A 27,968-nucleotide genomic window follows, 5' to 3' on the forward strand; every position below is an offset into this window, starting at 1 on the left:
AAAGGAAAAGAAAAGGAAAGAAAGAGAAAGGTTTCGGAGAGAGAGAGAGCAGCAAGAGCAGAGGGTTTCAACTTCTTCACACAGGACGGTTTTAACGGCAATCGTGTTGGTGAAGGTGAAGGTGTGAAGGGTTGAAAGGCTTTGTTCTTCTGAATCTAAAGAGCTTTCTGCGACACTTCATGTGTGATGTTACCTCAGTGCTTCACCACCGCCATTAGCTGTCATTAAACCCTTCAAAGCTTAAGAAAACCCTTTTTTTAATTCTTTTATTTTTCATTTCATTTCATTGAAGAAGAAGAAGAAGGAGAAGAAGAAGAGAAGAGGAGGGAAGACGCAGAGGGAAATTAAGAGTAGTTAGATTGAACAGGTTGAAGCAGAGGGGGATTAGGGCTCTGGAAAGATTGGATCTTGGTGCCGCCATTCTGCTGTGTTGGAGAAAAGTATCGACTTTTTGAGGGGCATTGGATGGTTATCGTGAAAGGAATCGTGGGGTAGATCGAGAAGCAGCTGAAGTTTCGATCGGATCGAGCTGTGTGGAAATGGTACGGATTTACAATTTTTTTAGATTTTTTTTGGTTGGGATTTTTTGTTGAATGTATTGGTCGATTGTAATTTTCTGACAACTGGGAAGGATTTTTTGGGATCGATTTGTGATTCTGATCCTTGGATCTGTGTGCTTGGTTTTGGGGAAGCTTGAAGGTTTAGTTTTAATAAACGGAAATGGGAGGTTTGGGGTACCTACTTCACTGCAGTTTCTTTTATGACCGAACTGCAAACCAGAAAATCCACTGTTTATCGAGATGCCCATCTGTATGTACTTGGAGACGGCTGGAGAAATGGTCCTATCATCTCGTCATCAATGAAGCTCTTTGCTTGTTCTTGTTTGAGATGTACTGCTGGGAAGTTTGAATTATCATTGGATGCGCATATCATTCAAATCGGCAGAACTTCTTTCCTCCACCGAAGGGGGAAAAATAAAATAAAAAAATCCACACTTGCGTGTAATTAGGAAAAATGAAAGGTTTCATTAGTGTTCTTTGTTCATGCTACAGAATTGCCTTGGAAGTTCATTAGAAACTCAACATGTTTACCTAAAATAGTTAGGTCTGTCATCAAGTTGCTGAGTTCATTGATTTCCTACTGACATTTTTTTTGAGCTATAATAAAGTTAAGAGTACTTCTTAGTAACCATTGCTTAATTTTTGGTCGAAATGAAATGGTTAAGATAATTTGTTGGCATGGGCAGTGTTCTATATTTGTGTTTGCAGTATTTTTTTAATCTCTATTATAATTGCATAAATAATTCTCGTTAGCTTCATTTCAACCTGGTTAAATGAGTTTGACATGGAATGTGGTTTTGAAACCCATTCTCACCTGCACTCGCTCCTTCAATTGCATCACATGAAGATAGAGGGGAAACATGGGGGAGAAAACAATTGGAACTTCAGTAAATACTCAATAGGTTCTGATTATGTGGTCTTCCAGACGGCATATAAACAACTTGTCTTAAGTATTTCAGTATATTCGACTTACACTGGTTTGTTTTTATAAATACTTGCACTAGAGGTGGTGAGCTTACATCATACAATTTGAAACATTTATATAACCCGATTCTGTTAATTCTCTCTTTTTACAGAAGCTTGAACATTCTGATTCCATTGATATATTTTCATAATGAATAGGACTTGAATGACTTATGTGTCTAATTGTGGCTATAGTTGAACTGTGACAATACTGGTCTTTTTGTGTTAGCATTTCCAGAGTACCTGTTTATTGGTATTGCAATAGGTTCAGTAGTCTACTCTTATGTTAACGTTTCACAGCTCCATTGGGTTCTGAAATTAACTTTTCTACCTTTTATGTTTTGAGATGTCATTACAGTTACATCGAGGTTCACATGTTTGTATCATTGTTGAAAGGAATTTGTTGATGCTTGTTCGGATAATCTACTTGATTGATTAGTAATCTTCCAACCCCATTGGCTGCAGGCTGCTCCTGTCAATATTGTTGTAGGTTCTTTTGTTTGGGTGGAGGACCCTGATGTAGCTTGGGTAGATGGAGAAGTTTTGGAGGTCAATGGTGAAGAAATTAAGGTCAGCTGCACGTCAGGGAAAACGGTGAGTGCTTTTAGTAAGGCTTTTGTTTGTCCATAAAAATCCTTAGAATTCGGTGATGGTTGTCTCTATATGATTGTTTTGCTCATTTGTTGTGATACACTTTTTCTTATTTGACTTGAAGGGGTGATTTGTTTTTTTTTCTGTTTTTGTTTTGTTTTGAATTTTTCTAATATATTTTTCTATCCTATGGCTAGGATTAGCTTGTCATTGTTAAGGGACTACTGGATGCTCTATTAATTTGGTAGTTATGTTTATTGCTTTGCGTTTCTGTGAATGAGTGGGAATTCAACCTGAAATGTTCTCCATTTTACCTTTTAGTTGTTTGTTCCAGAAACGTCAGATTTATGACCCATATTTATGGCAATTGGGTGCTTTATTCATTGCAGGTTGTTGTCATTAGATCCAATGTCTACCCCAAAGATGCTGAGGCACCACCATGTGGAGTGGATGATATGACAAAATTGGCATATTTGCATGAACCGGGAGTGCTTGACAATTTAAGAAATAGATATGATATGAATGAAATTTATGTAAGTATTTATTAGAGGATTGGTGAATTTAGGATTTGCTTAGTGATCAGTGGTTTTGTTTAAGTGAAAAGAGATTCTTAATCCTAACTCTCATATATGTCATTCTAAAATAGTATGTACTCATTGGTGATACATTTGTGTGTGTGTGTGTGTGTGTGTGTGTGTGTGAACTCTGGATATTATAGCTAATTTAATAATGATTATTCCAGACATATACAGGAAATATATTGATTGCTGTGAACCCGTTTAGAAGATTACCTCATTTGTATGACATCCATATGATGGAACAATATAAGGGGGCAGCTTTTGGTGAGCTGAGCCCTCATCCATTTGCTGTTGCAGATGCTGCATATAGGTATTCTGCCATACTTTGATTTTGGTTTGGATAAGTTGAGAAGATTTCCTACTTCCTTCCCAATGAAAGCACATTATTGTTGTGATGTAGACAAATGATTAATGAGGGGATTAGCCAATCAATTCTAGTTAGTGGAGAAAGTGGTGCTGGTAAAACTGAAAGCACCAAAATGCTTATGCGCTATCTTGCTTACATGGGAGGGAGAGCTGTAGCTGAGGGACGGACTGTGGAACAAAAAGTATTAGAGGTAATGATTGTATAATAATATTTCCCAAAGCATCTTAATTTTTTTTTTCCCACCTTGAGACTTATTATATCTGAATGGTTAGCAATACAGATTATGTCTATTTTAATATTATATTCCATAATTTTCCCCTTTTGGCAGTCCAATCCTGTTCTTGAAGCATTTGGCAATGCAAAGACTGTGAGAAACAATAACTCAAGGTTGGATGACCTTCTATTGCAAATTTTCCTCTTTTGTGCAAAATTTATTTCGTGTAGTCCTTCTAATTCTGTTTACCATGGACATTTTTGAAAAGTGCAGTCGTTTTGGAAAGTTTGTGGAGATTCAGTTTGACCAACATGGGAGGATTTCTGGAGCTGCCATCAGAACTTACTTGCTTGAGCGATCACGTGTTTGTCAAGTGTCTGATCCTGAGAGAAATTACCACTGTTTCTACATGTTGTGTGCTGCCCCATCTGAGGTAATTGTCTAAGTTCTGCCCTTATCAGTATTTCATCATACAGAAATCAGGTGTTGTTGATTCTTGTTTAGGCATTTGGCATTTCTTTCTCATGACCTTGATATTTTCCAATTTCCCCCCTTTGTATGGTATCACTTCAGAAACAATACCCAGCACTTGAGAATCGGTACCCAGAAATCTTTTATGGGCTATAGCAATAATTTCAGATCATTGATTTAGATGTTACTGTTGATGAACTGGCTTCACTACTGAGAGTTTTTTGGGGGGGGGGGTTTGAATCAGTAGGCACTAAAAACTTTCCCTTTATCTGACTCTGCAATTACTGTCCTGAATTGCTAAGTCCCACAAGCTGCAGCAGACTTTGCAAAATACCACTGGCTGGGGCAATCCCAATTTTACCAGCTACAATTCGTGTGCACTCCTGCCTTGCAACCAAGAATGGTCAGGCTTACCAGGAGATGCGCTTGCACTTTGCACACACCACAACACTTCTAATGCAATGGCCAGAATCACAAAACAATATTTACGTGGTTCAACAATTTTCTTACATCCCCAGAGCAATAACCCTTGGGGTCCCATACTTTCTCAGTACGTAGTTTCAACTTCTACTACAGCTAGGACTTCTCCCTCTTCTGTCCTTGTCCATACAAAAACAAGGAGCAGCAACTCCCAACACCCACAACCATAACTGTTGTCAATCTCTCTACTTGTCAATATGTCAAACACCTTGTGAGCCCCAACTCGAAGCCTCGAAGGTCCCTTAACAATTAAATTTAACATCAAAAGGTAAATCCCCCGCTCAATTACATAACATAGCTATGCATACAACTCAAATCAACATGCACTAGCCAAATACAATTGGGGATTTAAAGAAATTACCAAAGTGAATTAACATTTGAAGAACTCCGAACTCCACACTCCACCATCAACATCACCTTCCCCATGCTCTTGGATTTCCAATTGATGAAGTCCAATGCCTTGACTGCAATCCCAAAACCTCAAATGTATAAAACAAACATCACAAGCAAATTTTTCCCATTTGGGGATGTGTTCAGCTCCTACAAGAATCTCCAATGTGTTATCGTTTTTATGAACACACAGCAAAAGCCTCACCTCATTTGGACTTAAAAAGACCAAAATATGGCCATTTGAAGTTCTGGGGGCATAATTGTCTTTTTACATAGTTTTTGTGACAGGGAGACCATCGCCGGTGTATGATCTTGATGAACGGAAAAAATCACTATTAAATGCTCGTGCAATTCCATGCCTAACAAGTCTGATGGCTCTCACTAGGGCCATTAGATCCAAGTTCAAAGTGCACGTGAGCTGTGGGGCGTTAGATCCATCTGACAGAACAAATGAATCTCGGGATGAACACGGGCCAAGAATTTTGGAATCTTGAGTAGGCGCCCAACACCGTAGCCAATGTCTCTTATCATGACTGTCAGATCACTTTAAATTAGCGGGGTCACTTCTGACCATACCATCAGTATCTAACGCCTGGCGGGATATTACAAAACCCAGGTTGAATTCTGTCCTTTCTAATGGAATCGAACTGAAACACCTCGTATAGTAGCCTGCACTGTAACAATCCCATTACCATGTAGCACTGCAAACAAAGACATCTTCTCTGTGCTGATCCAACACAAAAGCCCCGCGACAGAATCAGATCCGTTCCTGACAAACAACATAAGCACAGTGCTATGGATCCTTTGATTGGATCTCTACCATACGATCCCCATCCGATGTTTGAAAGCATTTTGAAAATAACATATATATCGACCAAAGCGTAAGCTCAGATGCATCATTGCTGAGAGCAGTCAAAATTAATTCCTCTTTTAGGCATTTGGTCGAACAAGTGTATGGGGCTCTGTGCCTTAGTTATTTTTACAACTTCAACAGATCGGCTGGGCTTTAGGCCTGTGGCTTTGGCTCCTGTGTGTAGGGGCCTCTGCCCACATGCTGCTGCGTGCATGCGGGGGCCTGGCCTCGTTGCATATGCTGTGGCTGTGGCTGTCCATTGTGCTGCCTGCTTTGCTGCTGAGGGCCCTTTCCTGGGCTGTGTGGCCTTATTTTGGGCTACAGCTGGCCAGCCAAGATGCCACCACATGCCATCTGCCCACGTCATCCATGCCATCATGATCATACCCATGCATACTATTGTGAGTGCTGTGGCCCTTGGTGCCGCCCTTGTGTGGGAGGCCCATAGGCTTGTGCCATGTGCTGTGAACACTCCAAGGACCAAAACTACTTAGGTTGCATTTGTTTTCACGTCATTATGCTGAAATCACTATATCTACCTAATACAAACTTGGATCGACACGATTCCTGTTGCATTGGAAAGTTGACTCAACATACTACAACTTTCATGAGCATGCCACCTTCCAACTCTGCCACTTGGCTTACCCAAATTGGCTCCAAATTTGACTCATCTGCTTGATCCTGTGAAGTCATTTTTTTAAAATTTCACACACACATCCCCCAAAGCTTCCACATGCTTCCAATGACTGCCAAACATAGTAATACACTCTTAGTCACTATTACTAGTGCTTGGATACTGTCCACATCACCAAAATTCTGTACACCTCAGCAGAATGCGGTGCAACCTCATCTGACATGACTGCACACTTGCCACCTCATCAAAAACACCTCCCATATCACCAGGAACATTCCACTGGCTACATCATCATCAGAATGTTGCCAACAATGAAAACTCCTTTACATACATACACAACCAGTGCTAGCACTGCCACAGTGCCTTAAGTCTATCAATTGCGGCTGTCATTTATTGATACTCTGGCCTTGTGGCCTTAGTTAGATTGATAAAGCGCAGATACTTGGGGGTTTAGAGATTGATCGTGGAGGGATACTACCTTTCCATCATTGATTGATTACACTCTCTAGTATTGGCTCCTGTATTGATGCATTGTAATTTATCCAAGTTCCTTGTATAGTAGGTCTACTTGCATTAGCACCACACTTGGCTTAAGATTGTTGCTTATGGTGTTTGGAAATCTCTTTGATGTGCAATTCCAAGTTGATTTTTTGTCTTCTATTATAAAACTTCCCCTGGCGGCATTGTTTTGCAACAACAGGAACTTTCATCTCTCTTTAGTTCACATGGCTGTTGTTTTTTTCTTCTTTTGTAGATTTAAGATGATCTTTGATTACAATCTCTTTAGTTGGACCTCTAAGTGTGGTATCTTTTTTCTCTTTGTTTCCTTTGTGTGGGGATAGGATGTTAAGAGGTTCAAGTTGGGAAATCAAAGAACTTTTCATTATCTGAATCAAACGAATTGCTATGAGTTGGATGGAGTAGATGATGCAAAGGAATATCTTGCAACTAGAAGTGCAATGGATGTGGTTGGAATTAGCTCTGAAGAACAGGTGCTATTTTTTAGAGTCATTCTGATGGTAAATTTTGTTGCTTAAAATATTGAATTTTCTAATGAATTTTCTGTTTTATTTCATAGGATGCCATTTTCCGGGTTGTGGCTGCAATCCTCCATTTGGGAAATATCGAATTTAAAAAGGGGCAAGAGACTGATTCATCTGAGCCCAAAGATGAAAAATCTTGGTTTCATCTCAGAACTGCAGCAGAGCTTTTCATGTATATGAACTAAATATGTGTGCTTATTTAATATCACATGCATGGATGCACGCTAATCTCTAAGTTTTGTTTAGGTGTGATGCAAAGGCTCTTGAAGACTCCTTATGCAAGCGTGTTATTGTGACTCGTGATGAGACTATTACTAAATGCCTTGATCCAGCCTCTGCGACTCTCAGTAGAGATGCTTTGGCGAAGATAGTGTATTCAAGATTATTTGACTGGTAGGTTTTGATCCTTTTAAGGAGTTGTCATTCTGAGAGTACTGAAATTTACTCTGTTTGGACATAGCTTTAGTCAGGTCTTGCTTTTACTCACATCTTCTGTAATTTACTGTCTTCGGACATAACTTTTGTCAGGTCTTGTTTTTACTCCTGTCTTTCTCCTATTTTCTTTTGTTTTCTACAGGCTTGTGAATAAGATCAACAATTCAATTGGTCAAGACCCAAATTCAAAGTCCTTAATTGGAGTGCTGGATATTTATGGATTCGAGAGTTTCAAGACAAACAGGTGCTTAACCGGTATGCTTTTTGTTTGATCATGTTCAGAGGCCAATATTTTGCAGGGAACTGCACAAAAACCCCTTTTGATTGATGGAAGGGCATCTTATCTTGTGCCTGGTGGCATTGGGCTTCTGTAGTCACTATGCCATTTTCTTTCGATCCAATGGGTTTTTGAGGTTCTGTTAGTAAAACAATATCTAGGCAGACATCCGTTTCTGGAGACTGGAGGTAATTATCTTGTGTTTGGGCTAACAATTTTGAACCATCATAAAGTGTGACTTTGTGGTATTGTTAGTTTCTTTTATATCCCTGAAATTAGGGGCCATGACCATGCGTGATAGTATAAATTCAACCTGCCTGCATGGAGATGTGGGCTTCAGTCTGAGTGGAAAACTCGTGCAAAAATGCTTGCAGATGGGACCGACTCCAGTCCACTCCTCATGACCGGGGGGAAATGCTTTTTTGAACCCTATATAAGATGGTCTGAGATTGCTTATTAGAGAAAGAATATATTCACAGGTTGAGAACTCTGGGTATTGTGTGTATTAGATTGTGAAGCCTGGCAAAGATGATGGCTTATTAATCTCTAAAACAATGGTTGGTTCTGTGCAGCTTTGAACAATTTTGTATAAATTTGACAAATGAGAAACTGCAGCAACATTTCAACCAGGTTTTTACTATAGAAATCTTATCTTTTCTCTAATCCTTTACTTGAAAATTTTATTTTTTCTTTAAGTATGAATTGATGTGAATATATCATATATTTGTTGCTTTGACAGCATGTTTTTAAAATGGAGCAAGAAGAGTACACAAAAGAGGAAATTGATTGGAGTTATATAGAATTCATTGACAATCAGGATATTCTGGATCTCATTGAAAAGGTTTATTTTTTCTCTACATCCATCTCCCCTTTAACTTGCGTCAGACTTTAGTTTAGGGGCAAAATGATAATGAATATGATTTATTAGATAAATAAATGTAAATCCAATGGAACCATTGCGTAGTTAGTGTCCTTTAGACATTTTGTTTGAGAAAAGTGAATTAACTTTGTGTGTGTAATTACACTAATTGATTTTTCTCAATTATTAGGTTTTTTTTACCTGTATTTGTCTTGATTGCAAGGGCTTTTCATTCAAGACATCAATACTTAATTTCAACTATTCTGTCTAAGTATATCGATGGAAGTAGGATATAGTTGACCAGCATCTGTGGTTTGCAAGTTCTCTTAACATTCCCAGACCTTCATTTTATTTGCTAGACTTCTTACAAAAAAGACTGCTTTCTTATGATATGATCATTTCTTGTTCAAGGACTCCATACATCTTCAAAGATCTGTGTTTTGTGGATAATTCTCGAAGAATGGGGAATTTTCGATGGATCTAATTTCCACAGGACTTAGCTGTCTGATAGAATCTGTGATCATCTTTACCAACAAAAGGTCCCATGACCTCCCTTTGCCTCTACCAATTCCCCTGACCCTTCTCTCTCTCTTTCCCTAATTTTGATGGCCTTCAGATTGCTTCAAAACATCATTCTACCAAATGTGGGTGGAGAAAAATGGAATCAGCTTGTTTGTGCCATGGACGATTCATAAGAAAATACTATGTTCCATTGTGGCTGATTTGGCTCGTTTTTGTTTGATATATTGCTTGGCATGTTGCATACATAGATGGATTTTGGTGGGTCCATGTGATAGAGGACTTTACATCCATCTCGTTAGGTCAAATATCAACTTGATATGAGCCCATGATGTTGGTTGAAGTGTGTTTGAAGTTTAATATAAAATTAAAAGAATGTCATTTCGCTAGAATGGAATCTAGTATCATTGATATAACCTTGTTGACTGCTTGACTTTGGACTCATTTTGAGGCACTTATCCTGTTTTTTTGGGGCTGAAACTTCACTATTGAGGGTGAGTTTGGGTTCCTCTACGACATGGACCCACCCATGCCTACCAAATTGTAAGACATGGCTTTTTTGTCACCTACAGTCCTATACCCTATGAACGTTTTAGAGTTGATTTGGGAGTTGCCTATCAATGGCATGCTCTGAGAAAGCTGTTTGAGGTGGTATGACCATGTTCAACGGAGGCCTGGGGACGCCCCAATAAGAGGAGTGATTTGATTCGAATTGAATGAGCTAAAAGAGCTAGGGTCAGGCCAAAAATGACCATAGAAGTACTGAGGAGTGACATGCATAGCCTAGGTCTGATCCCAAGTATGACCTCAGATTGAGCCAATTGGAGGGCAAGGATCCATGTAGCCAACACCATTTAGCTGAGATTGTCCTGACTTTGTTGGGTTGCGCCTCTTTCCTTTTACTTTCATTTTTCCTTTTTTTTTTTTACCTCAGTTTCCCTTTTTTGTTTTGTATGAGTCCATTTAGCCTAGTAAGTTGGGATAAGGCTGAGTTTGTTGTAGTCTTATACCCTATGACATGCATCGAGACCCTTTTTAAATTCTAGTTCTTATTTTTTGCATTATTTAGGTCAAGGCGTCGAAGCAATAAATAAATTGTATTAGTGACAAGAGTCACAAGACGCCACAAAACAGTCTTCATAGGATATCAATTTTGCTTTGAAATATTTTTTACTCTGACGAGCCCCTACCCATTTTAAAGCCTGATTGACATGGTGCCTTAAGCGTGGTTGAGAATCCTGTATTCCTGGTGAACAACGAAACCATCAAAGGCAGGCTTATTTTCCATCAACAAATTATCATAAACGACAGGCGCCTTACCGCTTACCCTGGCTCGCTCTTCTGGCATCTGCTGCTTGAGCTTAAGCTCTATTTGACCTGCACCGATCTAGGGATGAGGTCACCTTCAAGATTCATCACCAAGAATCCAACCTTCACTCCTGGGCCCATACTACCTAAGGTTTCCATGTGTAGTCCTGTCATGGGAAAGTAAGGTTTCTCCACTGAAGGTCTCACTCTCTGCCATCCCAAAACTGGAACCTTGTGGTTAACAGGATTCCATATTGCCCGAAGCCCTCCTGTTCTTCTTCGGGCGGAACGAATAGGTCCCCCTTGCATTGATTGTAATCAAATATCCACTAAGAAATTCAATGTCTGCCTTATTATTTTCTAAAGCTGGATTTCTGGGAGCAAGATATTCATTGTCAATGCTATCATATTTCGTTAACAATGTAAAGAAATCTCTATCCTCCAAGGATTCCTTTTGTGTCGGAAATCATACGCAACATTGCTTGAATCAGCCTTTAATTAAATAGTAGATAAACCTAGGCTTTTGGTGAGTTGCAGCTCTTGAACAAATTCAGTACTCTGGATTTGTTTGACTGAATAATATCATCGAGTACAAGTATGAATAAGTCATTCTGCCTTAGATATTCTAAATATTTCTTCTTTACCCGACTGTGGCCTGGGTTGCTGAGTGAAAGCATGAAAGCTCAAATGTAACAAGAGGAATTTTAATAAGTTTTCTTCCATACCATGGTGTTACAAGTACCTTTAATAATTCTCTCTCCTCTTTGGTTCTGTGAATGCGGAATCCACATGGATCCCTTTATTTCTGTTCCAATCTCGATTGTCTACACTTGGATTCCCTTTCACAAGGCTGCACTGGTGTTTTGTGTTGAACTTTGAGAAGTTCCATATTTTGTTTAATGTGGAGAATTTCATACTTAGCTGTTGATTTTGGTTAGACCAGTCAGGTTCAGATCTAAATATTATCCATTGGAAGCCCGTCCCATAATGCTCTCAAATTACCTTTGTGAAGACTTCATTGTCATCTGGACCAAGAAATGAGATAGTTTAACACTCCTTTTCCTTGCAAACCTTTGTAGGAAAAAGTGTTTTGCATCCCTTACTCCAATTTTCTCTCACTAGTCTTTCCTATTTCAAAACATGTTAAAAAGAGGTTGGTGAAGATTATGTCTGTTGGGATATTTGATGAACTAAGATTATAACGATGCAGGAAAAGGGTATGATATCTGCTTGTGCTAGGTATTTGTAAATGCATTCGTAGGATGATAACTTTTGTGGTGTGTTAGATTGTCAAGAAATTACTCTATTAGTTCTATTTGTTATTCTCTCTTTTATAGACACCATAATGTACATATGCCTTTCCTTCTTGCATTAATTTTGGTTTGTGTCTGCACAAAATTCTTAGTTAATGATGTGCATTAGTTTTTGATATGGTGGTCAATGGTTTCAATGTAGTTGTTAATTTAGGTTTTTGTTTTCTAATATTTATTTGTTATGGCTTTCAGAAACCTGGTGGCATAATTGCTCTTCTGGATGAGGCTTGGTATGTTTAATCAGTGATGCATGTACATTTTTCCTTCTTCATTTATATGTTAACTAATTTTTATTTTTACTGTTAGACTAGGATGTTATAATATGGTTGTTTGAGATGGTGAGATAGCTGTGGATTGTGTTTTGTAGTATGTTTCCAAGATCAACACATGAAACATTTGCCCAAAAGCTGTACCAGACATTCAAAAACCATAAACGCTTCAGCAAGCCAAAATTATCCAAGTCGGACTTTACCATTTGCCATTATGCTGGTGATGTAAGTATACTGCATCCATGTGGCTGCTTCTTGTTAAGATTTTTAGTCATAGCATTGTACCTGAAAGACGAAAAGGTGAATCTCTTCTGTGGATGATGATTTCCCTTATTTTTTCAGGTTACTTATCAAACGGAGTTGTTCCTGGACAAGAACAAAGATTATGTTGTTGCTGAGCATCAGGCACTTTTGAGTGCTTCGAAGTGTTCTTTTGTCTCAGGTTTGTTCCCAGTTTTGGCTGAGGAGTCATCCAAATCATCAAAGTTCTCATCAATTGGTTCACGGTTCAAGGTATGATGATATGCTTATTATTTGATTGTTATATGCAATGCGTGTTTGCTTAATGGGGCTCGTGTTATTAAATCTTTTCATATATTATTCAGCAACAACTGCAGTCTTTGCTTGAAACTCTGAGTGCAACTGAGCCACACTATATTCGCTGTGTGAAACCAAATAATCTTTTGAAGCCAGCTATTTTTGAGAACGCTAATGTTCTACAACAACTTCGATGCGGGGTAAGACTGCTTTTCCCACTTTCATTAGTTTTGGCTCTTTTTAGTGCCCACAATAAATGTTTTTTTTTTTTTTTTTTTTTTTTTTTGCATTTCCCCTATTTCAGGGAGTCATGGAAGCAATTAGAATAAGTTGCGCAGGCTATCCTACTAGAAGAACATTTTGTGAGTTTCTTAGCCGTTTTGGCATCCTTGCCCCTCAGGTTTTAGATGGAAGGTAACTGATTCAATCTTTTTAATATTTGGGGCACGTATTGGATAACCATGTCTAAGCTTCAAAGGTGTTGACTCTGCTTTTAATTAATTTCATGGTAGCTGTGATGAGATTACTGCTACTAGGAGGCTGCTGGAGAAGGTGAACATTGAAGGCTATCAGGTACTGTCAATTAATAATAATTTAGATGGAGATCCTTACTTTTTTTCTTCAATATATTCTTTTAGGCTATGTTTCTTGTCGTGTTTCTTTTCGTGAGAGTCTTCTTAGGCAACTTTTCAGTTAGCTTTATTTTGAGTTAGGCCAGTCATGGTTATGGAAAAGACTCCGGTTCTGCTATACATGCATGTATCACAGTGTCTTATATGTACATTTATTGGATGGGTTTTAGAAAAGTTGAATTGTTAACTGATCTAGTTTGATGTTGCAGATTGGAAAAACAAAGGTGTTTCTGAGGGCTGGCCAGATGCCAGAACTAGATGCCCGTAGGGCTGAGATTTTAGGGAGATCTGCAAGCATTATCCAGAGGAAACTCCGATCTTACTTGGCTAGGAAAAGCTTCATTGTGTTGCGGCGTTCTGTCAGACAGATTCAAGCTGCATGCAGAGGTGTGTCGAATTCTATATTTGTTTTCAGAGATCAATGCATCCTTTATTGGAATCTGTTGTCTCTGTTATCTGTCCCTTTCGTCCCTGAAAGATAAGCTCTCATGGATTCTATTTTTTGGGGGAGAGTAAGATACTAACTGGTGAATCGGTTGTAGGGGAACTTACCCGAAAACTTTATGAAAACATGCGGAGAGAAGCTGCATGTCTAAGGATCCAGAAAAATTTGCGCATGCATCTTGCCAGGAAAGCTTACAAAGCACTGCATTCATCGGCTATTTCAATTCAAACTGGCATTCGTGGGATGGCTGCTCGAAATGAACTTCGTTTTCTACAACAGACTAAGGCAGCAATTACCATCCAGGTAAACCATTTCTTTCTATTGAATGCATTATACATGACTAGTATTCGGCAGTGGATCTGATCCTGTTGTACGTGGCTTATGTGTTCCACTAAAGGTTTTCATTTCCTAATGTTATTGCGCTGATCCAGAATTTTGGTTGATATATATCTTTTGGTCCAGAGTCGATGCCGGCAATACTTGGCTCGCCTGCACTATATGAGGATAAAGAAAGCTTCCATAACCACTCAATGTGCTTGGAGAGGAAAGGTTGCTCGAAGAGAACTACGGAAGCTTAAAATGGTGGCCTTCTTTTCCTTTTATATTCTGTACTTGCTTTACAGCTTATCTGCTGAAGGTGTATGGGCTATTGTTTTCATATTCCTTTACTTTTTTTTTTTTGGATTTTGGTTACTTTTTAAAACAAAGTTGGCATAACACCACTGGTTACTAATGGTTAGCTTGAAATCTGATAAATTTCCATGTTAGTTATTCGGGACCTTAGGTTAGACTTCAGGCTAAAGAATTGATATAATTTCATTAGATACTTGACTCTTGAATCTTTGTAGGCTAACAAAGTAGCATGCTAGTTTCAGGGGTGGCAGCAATTTCATCAAGAATAAATTGTAAACACTCCTCTAAAAAGAGAATAAGATAATAAATGAAAAGAAAGTTGCCGATTACTTCATGAAAGTCAATTATTCTCTATTCTTCCATTTGATTTTAGAAATTCATGGTCAATTGAAGTGAAAACCTTTGTGTCCCTTATCCTGGCTTTTAACTTGAAGATTTTGGATCTGATTTATCATGACTTTGTCTGCAGTCGGCAAGAGAAACTGGTGCTCTGCAGGCTGCCAAGAATAAGTTGGAAAAGCAAGTTGAAGAATTGACATGGCGGTTACAACTGGAGAAGCGCATGAGGGTAAATATTTTAATTAAGAACACTACGATGTGTTATTACATTAAATTGTTTTCCCTCTTCTATAGCTATAAGATTATGACCATCGCTAGTAATTCCCTTGGTGGACGAAACAAATTTATTATGATACAATTTGCCTTGTTTATCTGACCAAAGAAAGCAACAGCAAAGCGATGTATTTTTGATCAATTCGTTTTCAAGTCCTGTTGGGTGTTGCTTGTTCCTGTTTATTTCTAGTCTCTGAGCAGTGATTATCCCAGAGTATAGGTGGAAATTATTTACCTGTCTTCTCCCCAGGTTTTTGATTACGTGTTTTTTCCCCCCTTAATAATTTAAGATTCTGGTTCATAGGTGAGAGCACCTCATAATTCCCTACAATCAGGGAGCAGGTTTTGGTTACCAGTATGAATGTGTATATATATATATTGTGATTTTGTTCTAAGGTCCCTATTATTTAATTATACATGTACATTCACCAAGGACCTCCTCCCCCCATCTCTTTATCCCTGTGTGTGTATATGCCCTTGGAATTCTTAGGCAGCTTGGCAACCAAAGAGCAATTAAAATGATGGAAAAGATGATTAGGGAATTTTTGAGGGAGGTGGGAGAGATAGAAGAGGTTACCCTGTTGGATGTGCTATCATGGACATGCCGATGGTGAAGGGGTACTGAAATCCGAAGTGTAGAGAGTAAGAATCTTTCTTTGGTGGTGTAAGAATATATCGTAGGGCTTCTTGGTAATTAAAATTATCGACGGGAACTTATATGCAATTAATAATTAGGTAGGGGTGTTTATTGTAATTAAATATTTTTTATGACATAATTATATAGTATTAGAGATATAGTAGGGGGTTCAGAACTTAACGATTTGGATTTTTTGTCATTCTTTTTGTTTTTTTCATGGATCCTTCCCTCTTAAATCTAGTTTCTATTTACTGGTGAGTATTGTCTCTGATTTGGTAACATGGTATCAAAGCAATTTTGTTCAGTAATCCTTCTCTTCCTTTCTTCATTCAGAACTCATAATCAAGGAGTGTGCTGAATTGAATTTTAAAGATGTCCCCTCTATTTTCCTCTTCAATGATTGGAACAATGTCATCAGGTTGAGCATTCCTAAGGCAAGGAGTAGAGTTTGATGGACCCCCCTTTCTCTTTCAATGGGTTGAGAAACTGAACTTGATGGATCTTCTCTGGGTAGCCTGGGTCCTTCCTGAGTGGGGGGAGTTATCAGAGCTAGCATGGGCATAGCCCTAAAGGATATTTGGGTCCAATTGATATAGGAAGTTCCATAAAACCTGAGTGTCTCTCACGTATTATGGGTCTGGAGTTTGTTGCATTGTGACTTGTGAGAGTGTTTTGATAATATTTGTGTGGAAAGGGACAAAGCTATCATTATTTCTTGGGTGGTTTCCTTCCTGGAGGATCCATGGATGTTTGTGCACATCATTAGGTGCATCAGATTTCTTGCTTAGGTCTATATGGGTCCAATTGCTATGGAAAATTCCATAAAACCGGAGCATCTCTCACTTATTATGGGCCTGGAGTTTGCATTGTGACTTGTGAGAGTGGTTTGATCATATTCTGGTGGAAAGGGACAAAGCTATGATTATTTCTTGGGTGGTTTCCTTCCTAGAGGATCCATGGAGATTTGTGTACATCATTATGTGCATATGATTTCTTGCCTCTGAGGTGAATTGCTCTTTCAGCTGGAAGTCAATAGTAGCTAATGAGGTTGCAGACCTTTTGGCCTGTCATGGTACTCTTAGGCATGGATGGTGTGGAGATCTCTATTCTCCTGGCAGATTAGTATGGGATAAGCTTTCTATCGTTGGTCTTGTGGGTTTTCTTGTATTTAATCTTGTGTGGGGTTCTTCCCAAGCATAGAGATCTTGTTTGTGGCATCATTTTCCTCTTTTCTAATAAAATTTAGTTATTTGTCAGAATAAAAAAAATAAAAAAGAGACAAAGAGCAACGGTGACAAGCTTCTTTAAACCCTCATATGCAGCTGGGCAAACAAACAACGATAAAAAGAAATCAAGGATAGGGTTTGCGGCTAGAGCTAAAGATTTCTTGGTTCGTTGATCTTCACAAATGGACATGATAATTTTAACTAAATAAAAAAGAGCAACCCAATGCACGAGGCTCCCGCGATTGCAGGTCCTGGGAGGGGCAACTGTATGCAGCTTTACCCCTTGCTTTGCAGGAGAGGCTGTATCCAAGTTTCAAACCTGTGACCAGCATGTTTTAATAGTGCAACGTAACTGTTTGTGCCACAGGCTTTCCCACTATAAAATTCTAACTAAATACAATACGCCAATTTATTTTTGTTTTACATGATTAATACTTGTGTACAATCTAGTGTTCAATTTTATGGTCCTTTAGAGATCATGACCACTTGTAGCTTATGTAAGTTTATTTAACACCTTCAGTCCCCCAAAAAAGAGGAAAATGGAAAAACAAAGAAAAATATTTACTATTCGTCACATACCCAACTACTGCATTCTTCACATTCTCACTGCATTTCGCATTTTACCCACTTGACTCCAGTTAAATGTTGGAACTAGTATTTTTTTGTACTAATAGTTTGTGTATTTCTTATGTGTTTTCTAGGCTGACATGGAGGAAGCTAAGACGCAAGAAAATGTGAAGCTACAGTCTGTTTTGGAAGAGATGCAACTTCAGTTTAAAGAAACTAAGGCACAGCTGTTGAAAGAACGCGAAGCTGCAAAAAAGGCTGTGGAGCAAGTTCCTGTCATCAAGGAGGTCCCAGTTGTTGATAATACCTTGTTGGAAAGGCTCACTAAGGAAAATGAAAAACTCAAGGTAATGTTGCTGAAACCCTAGGATATGATTATCGCCTGATGATGCTAATTCATGTAGTGACTAAGTCAGCCTTTCAAGCAAGTCATTGCAAAACATTTGCAGCAACATGACTATGCATATGTATTGATCTTTATCTTGTCTGCTATTTCTAATTGCAGGTATTGGTGAGTACATTAGAAAATAAAATTGATGACACAGAGAAAAAGTATGAAGAAACAAACAAGCTTAGCGAAGAAAGGTTAAAGCAGGCGTTGGATGCCGAGTCAAAGATTATTCAGTTGAAGACTGCAATGCAAAGGTTGTTTTAGTGACTGAGCTGTTCTTTTGGACTTAGGTTAAGCTTGAAGTTAGTCTATTCAACTAAATGAATGTTGAATGGAAAGTGGAAACTAAATTGTTTGCTTTCTATTTTTTCCTGGTGAATTTGTGGTTACTTGATAATACTAATTTTCCTTAGTATGAAAAGACAGTGATATGAGTGTTCGTGTCTGACATGGTTACGTAGTGTTTGATTTTCTTCAGTTATTTATTTGGTATTAATATGTTCCCCTCCTCCCATATCATTATTGTTGCAGGCTTGAAGAAAAAATTTCTGACCTGGAAAATGAGGATCAAATCCTCCGACAGCAGTCCTTGTTAAATACACCTGTAAAAAAGATGTCAGAACATTTAGCAATTCCTACAAATAAGGTAATACTTGTTTTCTATTATATTATATTGTATGTATGTACATATAATTTTTTTTTTTTTAACCCTTTATCCATATTTTGTTTACTTTAATATTGTCCTTGCAGAGTTTGGAAAATGGTCATCATGAGAGTGAAGAAACTAGAGCTAATGTAATTTACAAACTGCGTCTTTTTATCAGTTTTTTGGCTTGGGTCCCCAATATTGCTGTGTATTACGGTATGATAGTTATTGTAACAAAAGCTTTTTCTGCAGGAACCACAGAGTGCAACACCTGCTAATAAGTTGGGAGCAGAATCTGACAACAAGTTGAGGAGATCCCATATTGAAAGACAGCATGTATGTGCTTCCTCGAATTGAAATATACTTCATCCTCTTTCTTCATTGTTTCTGTTGCTCTTTCGTCTTAGGTAAATTATGTGGATTCATTCTGACCTAGGATGTTTTACGTTATTGATGCAGGAGAGTGTTGATGCTCTTATCAAATGTGTCATGCAAGACCTTGGGTTTAGTCAAGGGAAGCCAGTTGCTGCATTTACTATATATAAATGTCTGCTTCACTGGAAATCTTTCGAAGCTGAAAGGACTAGTGTCTTTGATCGTCTTATTCAGATGATAGGTTCTGCAATCGAGGTACTTTGGTATCCATTACTCCTTTGATTGAACAATGATGGTATGGTATTATTAGTAGAGTTGAATAATACGATTTGTAACATAGCTTGGAACTGAAGAGTATTTGGTTGTTGGAGTCTACCTAAAAAGTCTCCATTATTGTGTTTAAATCAGATCCCCCTTCTCCCCCCTCCCCCCTGCCCCCTGCCCCAAAATTTTTTTCCCAGTCTGGAACTGCTTGCCACATTTATATCTTTAACATGAGTGACTTGGAAGTACCCAAACTAATAATAAATAAATACATATATGAAGGATTGGTCTTGTCCAAAAGCTATTCTATTATGAATTATCTTTGAAGATGATAAAGAAACAAAGACAGACTGTTTTCTGGCAAATACTTCTAGCATGGAGTTATGCGGAGCTCCAGGGAGTGTTGAATATATATATTTCTTTTGGGTGCAAGTGTTAAAGATGGTTAATAACGGTGCCAGTTCCAATTGGTATTTATTCATTTTCTTATTCTGGTTTACTGTTAGAATGCTTTTTTCTTTTTGCTGATATCAATGACAGCTTAATTCTCTTCTATCTGTTATGGGTGTCTGCCTGCATCTGTCTCATCTTTCTATTCTCTCTCTCTCTCTCTGTCCCCCCCCCCCTTCTGTTTCTTCTGGAAGTTTGAACTCCCATATATCATGCTTTCCGCATGTATGAATCGTAAAATTCATTGCTAGAATTTCCTATATCCTATTTTTTATTGCCAGGCTCACTGATTTGTCATTTATCATTTTTGATTCTTTTCTTTTTTTGCAGAATCAGGATAACAATGAGCACATGGCTTATTGGCTGTCAAATACTTCTACCCTGTTGTTCTTGCTACAACGGAGTTTGAAAGCTGCTGGTTCGACTCCACACAGGAAACCTCCCCCTGCTACATCATTATTTGGGAGGATGACCCAAGTAATAACTAATAAGATGCTTCTAATTTTTTTTTTCCTCTGGTGACTTTGGTTGCATTTTACCCTGCAATGCAAATTACCAGAGCATGTGATTCATGTCTAATGGAAATGTCGTATTGATTTTTCTCAGGGATTCCGCTCGTCTCCATCTTCAGCCAACGTTAATTTAGGTGGGCTGGATGTTGTACGCCAAGTTGAGGCCAAATATCCAGCATTGCTTTTCAAGCAACAGCTCACAGCATATGTGGAGAAGATATATGGAATTATTAGAGACAACGTGAAGAAGGATCTGTCATCACTGCTTTCCCTCTGTATCCAGGTATGATGAACTTCGACGTGATTTTCTTTTTCTGCAGTGCTGCTTATGCATTTGTATTAGTTCAATGTTGGTTGTGCCTCAGTAGTTGCTTGGAGTTGATGGTGGGACATACAAATACAGGGAGTAATGATTAGGATTTGGATAAACACAAACTTGTAGGTTTTAGAACATTGACTTTATGATACTTCTTAGAATCTCAAGACTGGTGATGGTGGGATTTCTGTCTCTGAAGTTCCATTGCGCTTCCTCAGTGTCTGTACATTTCTTCAAAAGAAAAAAGGGGGGGGGGCGTATCCACTATCCAGTGCATGAGGCTCCTGTGGGGTCTGGGGAGCCTCATAATGTACGCAAATGCTGTTTCCTGACTTGAACCTGTGATCACTTGGTCGTAATGGAGCACCAAGGCCCACCCTCTTACCTTTGCACCAATATGAAATAATGAAGCTTTTCTGAGCAAAGAACAACAACTCAGCCTTATCCCAACTAATTAGGGTCGGCTACATGGATCCTCGCCCTCCATTCATTTCTATTCAAGGACATAATTCATATAAGGCCTAAGCTATGCATGTCTTTCCTCACCACTTCTCCTAGGGTCATTTTAGGTCTGCCCCTAGCTCTTTTAGTTTCTGTGCAAAGAACCTACTAAATAAATTAGTATTGGAAATATCTTAAACTGATGATGCTTGTTATGTGCTAACTTGAAATTTCAGGCACCTCGAACGTCAAGGGGGAATGTGCTGAGGACATCTGGGCGGTCCTTGAGCAATAACTCTCCATCTAATCACTGGCAGAGCATCATTGAGACCCTCAATATGCTTCTAAGTATTCTGAAAGAGAACTTTGTATGTCACTTCTGTTCCTGCCGATGCATCTCCATCTCCCCCACACCCCACCCCCCTCCAAAAAAAAAAAAAAAAATCTAGCTTTTTTTTTTCCCCTTGAAATATCAGGTGGAATGAAACTATATTATTTTTCATAAGCAATGAAATTTTATGCCTTCACTTTTTTCATCCAGGTGCCTACTGTCCTTGTCCGGAAGATCTATACTCAAGTATTTTCATATATCAATGTACAGCTCTTTAACAGGTAAATGGGTGGTCTACTTCAGCATTCTTTTTTTAATTATTTTGGTCATACACTTAAATGGTGACATGGGAATGTGGGTTTATGCTGCTGCAGTCTTCTGCTACGACGAGAGTGTTGTACATTCAGTAATGGGGAATATGTGAAGGCTGGGTTAGCTGAATTGGAGCTATGGTGTTGCCAAGCAAAAGAAGAGGTACTTTCCATGCATATGACTTGTGAAGCTTTCAGGCCATGGCCAAGAATATGCAACGTTGGGGAGAATCCCCAAAATACATGAGACCCTCTAAGAACCTAATTTATTTCTAGGTATAGAATTTAAAAAAGAAATCAACTTCAGCCTTTCCCTCAGCCTTTCAGTACCTTGTATTGATTCAGGCCCTTCACCAAGGGAACCTTTGAAGTGCTTTCCCTTTTCTTCTCATGAAGGGTTGGTGACCAATGAAATAAGATAGCCGCTTTGACGTATGGCTTCAATACAAATTTAACATTTCTGTGTTGATTTTCAAAGGGTATTTTTTTTGAAGTACTTGAGAATGTTTGGAAGTGTAGTTTTGACTTCTATCCGTCACCAATTCAGATTGTCCAGAATTTTTACTGATGCAATCCTTCATTCTTTATCCAATTATATCTGCTAGAGTAAATGAAATGAAACACTAAGAATCTTGTCTTGGATAGGGAAAACCATAGTTGTATGGTCTTTCTTTGATAATTTTGAATTGTGTTTGCAACCCAACCCCCCCCCCCCCCCCCCCCCCCCCCAACCCAAAAAAAAAGAAGAAAAAAGGATTGTTTTTGTAGGGATGACTAGATGGATTTTGAAAAGCTGAAAAAGATTTGCATAATAAAGCACTCCACCTTGAACTAAATATTCATGTCATATGCCAATTTTGTATTGTCTATACCTGGGTATGGCTTTGCGATTGGAGAAAAAGTACCCATGTAGCTGATCCCATTTAATTGGGATAAGGCTGAGTTGAGTTTCTTATATTGTTCCTTCCTGATTATTCTTTTCATTGCAGTATGCGGGCTCATCTTGGGATGAACTTAAGCACATTAGGCAAGCTGTTGGATTCTTGGTACATATGTCTTACTCTTTGCTCAATCATCATTTGTGGTTCTTATTCTTTTTTGATGTTGAACTTTCTGCCATATTATATGACTCGGCATCACTTTTTGGTAATTTCTACAGGTTATACACCAGAAGTCCAGAATTTCATATGATGAAATTACCAATGACCTCTGCCCTGTAAGTCTCTTTGTCTTTCTCTTTCTCTCTGCCCCCAACCCCCGGCCCCCCAGCATCTCCATTGATTGCTTCTTGTCTTCAGGTTTTGAGCGTCCAACAGCTTTATAGAATTTGCACACTATACTGGGATGATAACTACAACACTCGCAGTGTGTCTCCCAATGTAAGTCCAAAAGAGCACTATTTTCTTCTAAAGGATCTAATTGCATTTTCTTGTCAAACGCTATCTCAATTCTGAGCTGCTACTATCATTTTTGCCGCAGGTCATCTCTAGTATGAGAGTGCTAATGACCGAGGATTCTCACAGTGCTGTTAGCAATTCCTTTTTGTTGGATGACAATTCCAGGTGAAAATTTGTCGCCCTTCTATTGTTGTGAAAATAATGCACCATGGCCTCCTACTAATGCATGTTCCTCTGGATGCAGTATTCCCTTCTCTGTTGATGACTTGTCAAACACTTTACAAGAGAAGGATTTCTTGGATGTAAAAACTGCAGCGGAACTTTTCGAAAATCCAGCCTTCCAATTTTTACGTGAGAGAGGCTTGGAACATTGATCTTTTTTCCCTTGTTCCATAATTCACCAAGGTAGACACAGGGTCCATTATTTGCGAAGGTAGACAACAGGACCCCAGTTCTCTGCTTGATGCCATCATGTGATGTAAATTCGCCTCATATATGTTTTCATATAATCACATTTTCTCCACATCCATGCCCTGGCTGTAAAATTATTATTTTACCATTTAGATTTTGTAAAATTTCCTAGGGAAATTCAGTGTAGTTAAGAGGGGCAGGGATGGCTTTTCCTTTTGGTCAAGTGCATATCTCCATTTCCTTTTTATTTTTTATTTTTTTATTATTCTTCATTTTATGATATTTTTGGGTCTCTGTGGCCAGCATTCTTTTATAGGGAGGTTAGGAGTTAAGCAAGCATATTGTTAATGAAGTGTGCTGGGAGGAGATGTTATTACTTTCATACCCCCTCCCAATTTTCATGTATAAAGCAACAAGAAAATATGTGAACATTTAGAGGGGAAATTTATTGGTGATTGATTTCTGTGCACCCCTTGTAGACAATCTAAATTGAGATTTTGAGTGAAGTGAGAGTTGCAGAAGGAAATGTATCATTATTATTATGCTACTCTTTACCACCGATGAATAGAAAAATAATGAAACAATGAGTTGATCTATAGTCATTATTCGTTCTATGATTTTTCCTCTCTTTGCTGTTGATTAAATTCGCCATTGTTTCCTATGGATGATGACAAGTATGTTTACTGTTCTATCATGATGTCTCCTCTCTGTTACACGATTGAAAGCTTAGAATATGAACAGTTTCAGCATTAATAATTTTAAAAGGGATAAAATGATAAATCAGTTTGATTAGATGAATAGATCTAGTGTAGAGTTTCTACTTCAATTTCAACAGGGTTTGAATACCTGGAATCGTGATTTTCATCACTCTTGGCCTTGGAATTGGTATGTTTCAGATATCTAGGGTTTATCCATATAGAGTCGATCCAATAGAGGGGGATTACGGAACTCGTTTTAGCAAGTGCCAGCAGTTGGGGAGCGGATTGTATATGAGGACCCAATATGCATCCTGATGGTGTAGGGTCAACAAACAAGGTGGGGGAAGTTCAAATAAAATGATACAGAAAAAGTGGATCAGTGTATTTGTGAACTTTCTTCATCTTGTGCTTGTTTCATGCTGAAATTTGATCATTCGCGCGTTAGACTTTCATGTATCTAGGGGATTACAGGACGAGTAACAAAACCTCTTAAACTGTGTAAAAATGGATGCTGAAAATTTTCAGGCCACAACAAATTTAGGAGTTTTGTGACTTTTAAAAGGGTTGAAGTTAGGAGATTTTACCAGGTCAAACTTCAGTCCTCTGAAGATGTAGCTTTTCTAGTTGGCAAAAGTGCCAACATTGGGTTTGAGGCAAAGGTAACAAGGTTTAAGAACCAGGAATCAGGATTCGGATCGGTCCTTGAAATTGTTATATTTTAGGAATCTAGGGCTTTTCCATACTGAATGAACCCTAACTAAAGGAATTGGGGGGGGGGGGGGAGTGAATTTGATAAAAACAAGAGATTTGTCTTTGCATTTATTGTCGAGATGTTAGGGGAGTTGTAAAGATATAGTCCGACATCAGTTTGTTCAGGTCATTGGTGTCTTCATATATATATAAGCAACAAATTAATCAAAGATACTGGGAAAAAAGATATATTGATAAGAATGATTTTGATGGATCCATTGCAAGATATAAAAATATGGTTGGGGATGGGAGTGAAAATTATTATGATTTGCTTGTTCGGTTGAAATTATTTTATCCCCACCTAGACGTTGTTAGAGAATTCGAGAACTTTTTAATTTGTTTCATAATTTTTAAGAATGAAAATGTGCTTTTGGATAGGAAATCTAATATTTTGGAATGGAAGACAACGGTAAGGGAACTGTGGTAAATTTTGGAATGAGGAACAAAGATGTTGATAAAAAGAAAGTGAATAACATTAAATGAAGTTCTTTCTGTGACCTAATCTATCGATTAGAGAGAATTTAGCTTGTATGAATCGCTATTGGGTGTTGATTACAATAATGTAGTTGTTTCAGTATGTTAAGGATACATATGTATCAAACGTATTTGAAAATTAATTGGTACTAAATTCATGATCAATCTGATATATTGAAAGCAAAAGACGGCTGCGGCACGAGTGATTACATTCATCTATATCTATATATACATTTTTTTTTTTCTTTTGTAAAGAGGAGCTATATCCAGTTAATACTTCAAAAGGTTTTGGATTGGACCTCCAACACTTGCAGAAAATTATAGATTTTGTCAACTGTGGTGGTTGAAACTAGTAGTCAAGGGGAGAAATTTGGGTCTCAAAACTCCAGATATTTCTAATGACCACCCCCACCCCTACCCCACCCCCAACCCCACCCAAAGTCCTGATCTTGGATGTTATATTTTGATAGGTGTCGGCAAAGACAAATGGTGTTAATAGGCTTGTTTAGTTTACCTCATTTATAGTCAGAAAGACGATGAATTTTGCCAGCCTGAGGGCCACCGTCAGGGTTGAGAGGACTGGCTGTTAGTTCAATCTTGGTTGCCATTGATTTGTCAGCTCACTCTCTTAAGGGTCACTATTAGGCTAACATTGATCATTGTAGGACAAAGGTCCCTTGGTTGAACAGCTCAGGGGCTTGATTGTCCTCCAGGTTGATGCAAACTCAATTCAGTTAAATACGTCCTAGATGGGTTCCCAGTATGGGTGAGTTGAAAGTCATTCATGGTCTCACAAATATGGTTTATTAATACATAAGAGTAGATGATTCTTCACAACCTGCCCTAGTTTGTGTGGCTCATAGTCATATAGAGAGTTTTTCAGTTACATATTTTTTAATATAGATCTTTTGGCTGGGAGAATTCCAAATATGCAGATAAATGTGTGGAGCTGGCTAAGGAGAATCAAAAGCCAAAGTAGCCAAAAATTGGGACCATGCTACCAGTAGTACTGCAGGTAGGGTTACATGATCAACTTTTCTACCTTGTTAGTACTTTCTGGAGTACATGAAGATGATGTTGATGCAGTTGTTGGTTGGTACTTATTTAGTGCATTTGATAAATGGTTTGAACCATTGGAGATTCATTGGTTAGGTTTTGGTTTAGGAAGAGAAATTCCAATAAGACTGCCTCCTGACCAACCTTCAGCTTCTGGGTTGAAATCGTCTACAATTCCGATCTCGTACAATTCCGTGCAATACCACCTTCAGACGGTGACACATGTATTGATACCAATACAATGGTCCATATCTGGTACAACTAATAAAACATTAAATCAGTGAAGAAGCATTTAAATCAGATCTGGACCATTGCATTGGTATCAATACATGTGTCACCTCCTAAAGGTGGTATTGTATGGAATTGTACGAGATCAGAATTGTAGACGATTTGTTTCCTTCTGGTTCTTACAATTAATCTGACACATGCTAGAATCTCAAAAAGTTTTTTTTTTTCCAAGAAATTGTATCATTTATTGTTCGTTTTTCATTTTGATAGGCGTATCGATTTAATGACAATCATTCCTGCCTTAAAGAATATATTAAGGAAAAATGCTAGTTATATCGTCGGTATATCTAAATCTGTGTCTATCTCTCCTCTTTCCTTTGGAAAAATCCCATATGCCCCTCACATCCCAGCTCTCTCATTAGTTGAGCCGTTAATTCTAGAAAAGCTGATGGCATACCTAACCTCTTCCCATATATTAAATATAAAAAAGATTTATAAAATTAACGGCTAGCATACCTAGACAGAAAGACACTTGCAAAACAGATTTGAAATTTCACTTTCGTCTTGTCATTAGTAGAGGGACAAATCAAAAATTAAACTTGTAACCTGCAAATCGAAATATTTCTCTTGAATGGGCATCCCAATAAACCTCATTAGTAACAAAAGATGGGAGACCGACCCAATGGAAAAAAGCTCAAGGTCTAGTTGAACATTTAACCATGGCGTCCGTTACTGGATTTGCTTCTCTATGACAATGAGAAGATTCCATGGAGAATTATAATTTCGTGCAGAATCCCAAACAGAAAAGAATTCTCAACAAAGGGGCAGAAGCTCACTAGGGAGCAATCTAAAAAAAAAAAAAAAAGGAAAACAGCAAACAAGCTACATTCACCATGGCAACTAGTTCCCACCTAACAGCTTCTCATCCACCCTTTGAAGGGCAAGTGGACTAGACAGCATGCACACCCCAGTTCATAATTTTATCTCTGAGGGTTGAAACTTGTGATCTCCTTAACCTTCGTTTTTACAACTTTTGGTCACCACACAACCAACAGCATAAAGAGAAATGACAAGAATTAATTTAGCATCTGCCCTTCAACCATTCCATTGGGTTTGTATATTTTTCCTCCCTTCTTTTCAGATATTTTCGTGTGAGAAAAAACCCGATAATATCCAACGGTTGGGAGCAGTCAGAGCATACATCTCAAGAAATTTCCAACTATCAAATGTGCGCTAGGCTCTTTCCAGCAGAAGAGAGATCCAAACCCCTTTTTCCTCTTTTTTTCAATAAATTGATATTATTCATAAAAAAAAAAAAAAAAAGTGCCACGTGATAGTCATAATTAGTTCCAGGCCGTTAAGATATACCACTGGACTATCACATTCATAGAAATTAATGGGGTGATAATGACATATAAAGGCCTGCAGAAAGAACTAAAAAAGGCAATCATTTAGAAAAATGAAAACCCAAAAGGCAATAAAAATAGAAGCAAGTCCAAAGGGT

At 38.2% G+C, this 27,968-nt stretch overlaps 1 protein-coding gene across 1 annotated transcript; it reads left to right on the forward strand.

Annotated features, from left to right (window-relative positions):
* On the forward strand, positions 1-23,860 carry LOC122071546 (myosin-6-like). The gene is made up of 39 exons (XM_042635915.1): positions 1-542; positions 1,989-2,117; positions 2,504-2,647; positions 2,857-3,002; positions 3,093-3,249; positions 3,388-3,446; positions 3,547-3,706; positions 6,944-7,093; positions 7,180-7,316; positions 7,391-7,537; positions 7,722-7,823; positions 8,429-8,486; positions 8,596-8,697; positions 12,048-12,085; positions 12,223-12,349; positions 12,467-12,637; positions 12,730-12,861; positions 12,966-13,075; positions 13,174-13,234; positions 13,503-13,680; positions 13,836-14,041; positions 14,201-14,320; positions 14,841-14,939; positions 17,548-17,760; positions 17,919-18,058; positions 18,336-18,450; positions 18,555-18,599; positions 18,703-18,786; positions 18,910-19,080; positions 19,870-20,016; positions 20,146-20,334; positions 21,045-21,176; positions 21,350-21,420; positions 21,514-21,613; positions 22,440-22,496; positions 22,610-22,666; positions 22,749-22,829; positions 22,930-23,012; positions 23,092-23,860. Exons 1-39 carry the CDS (start codon positions 540-542, stop codon positions 23,219-23,221), a joined length of 4,551 nt encoding a protein of 1,516 aa, XP_042491849.1. The 5' UTR covers positions 1-539; the 3' UTR covers positions 23,222-23,860.
* The last annotated feature ends 4,108 nt before the right edge of the window (positions 23,861-27,968 follow it).

This window comes from Macadamia integrifolia, unplaced genomic scaffold (assembly GCF_013358625.1).
Source record: "Macadamia integrifolia cultivar HAES 741 unplaced genomic scaffold, SCU_Mint_v3 scaffold_260A, whole genome shotgun sequence".
Lineage (NCBI taxonomy): Eukaryota > Viridiplantae > Streptophyta > Magnoliopsida > Proteales > Proteaceae > Macadamia > Macadamia integrifolia.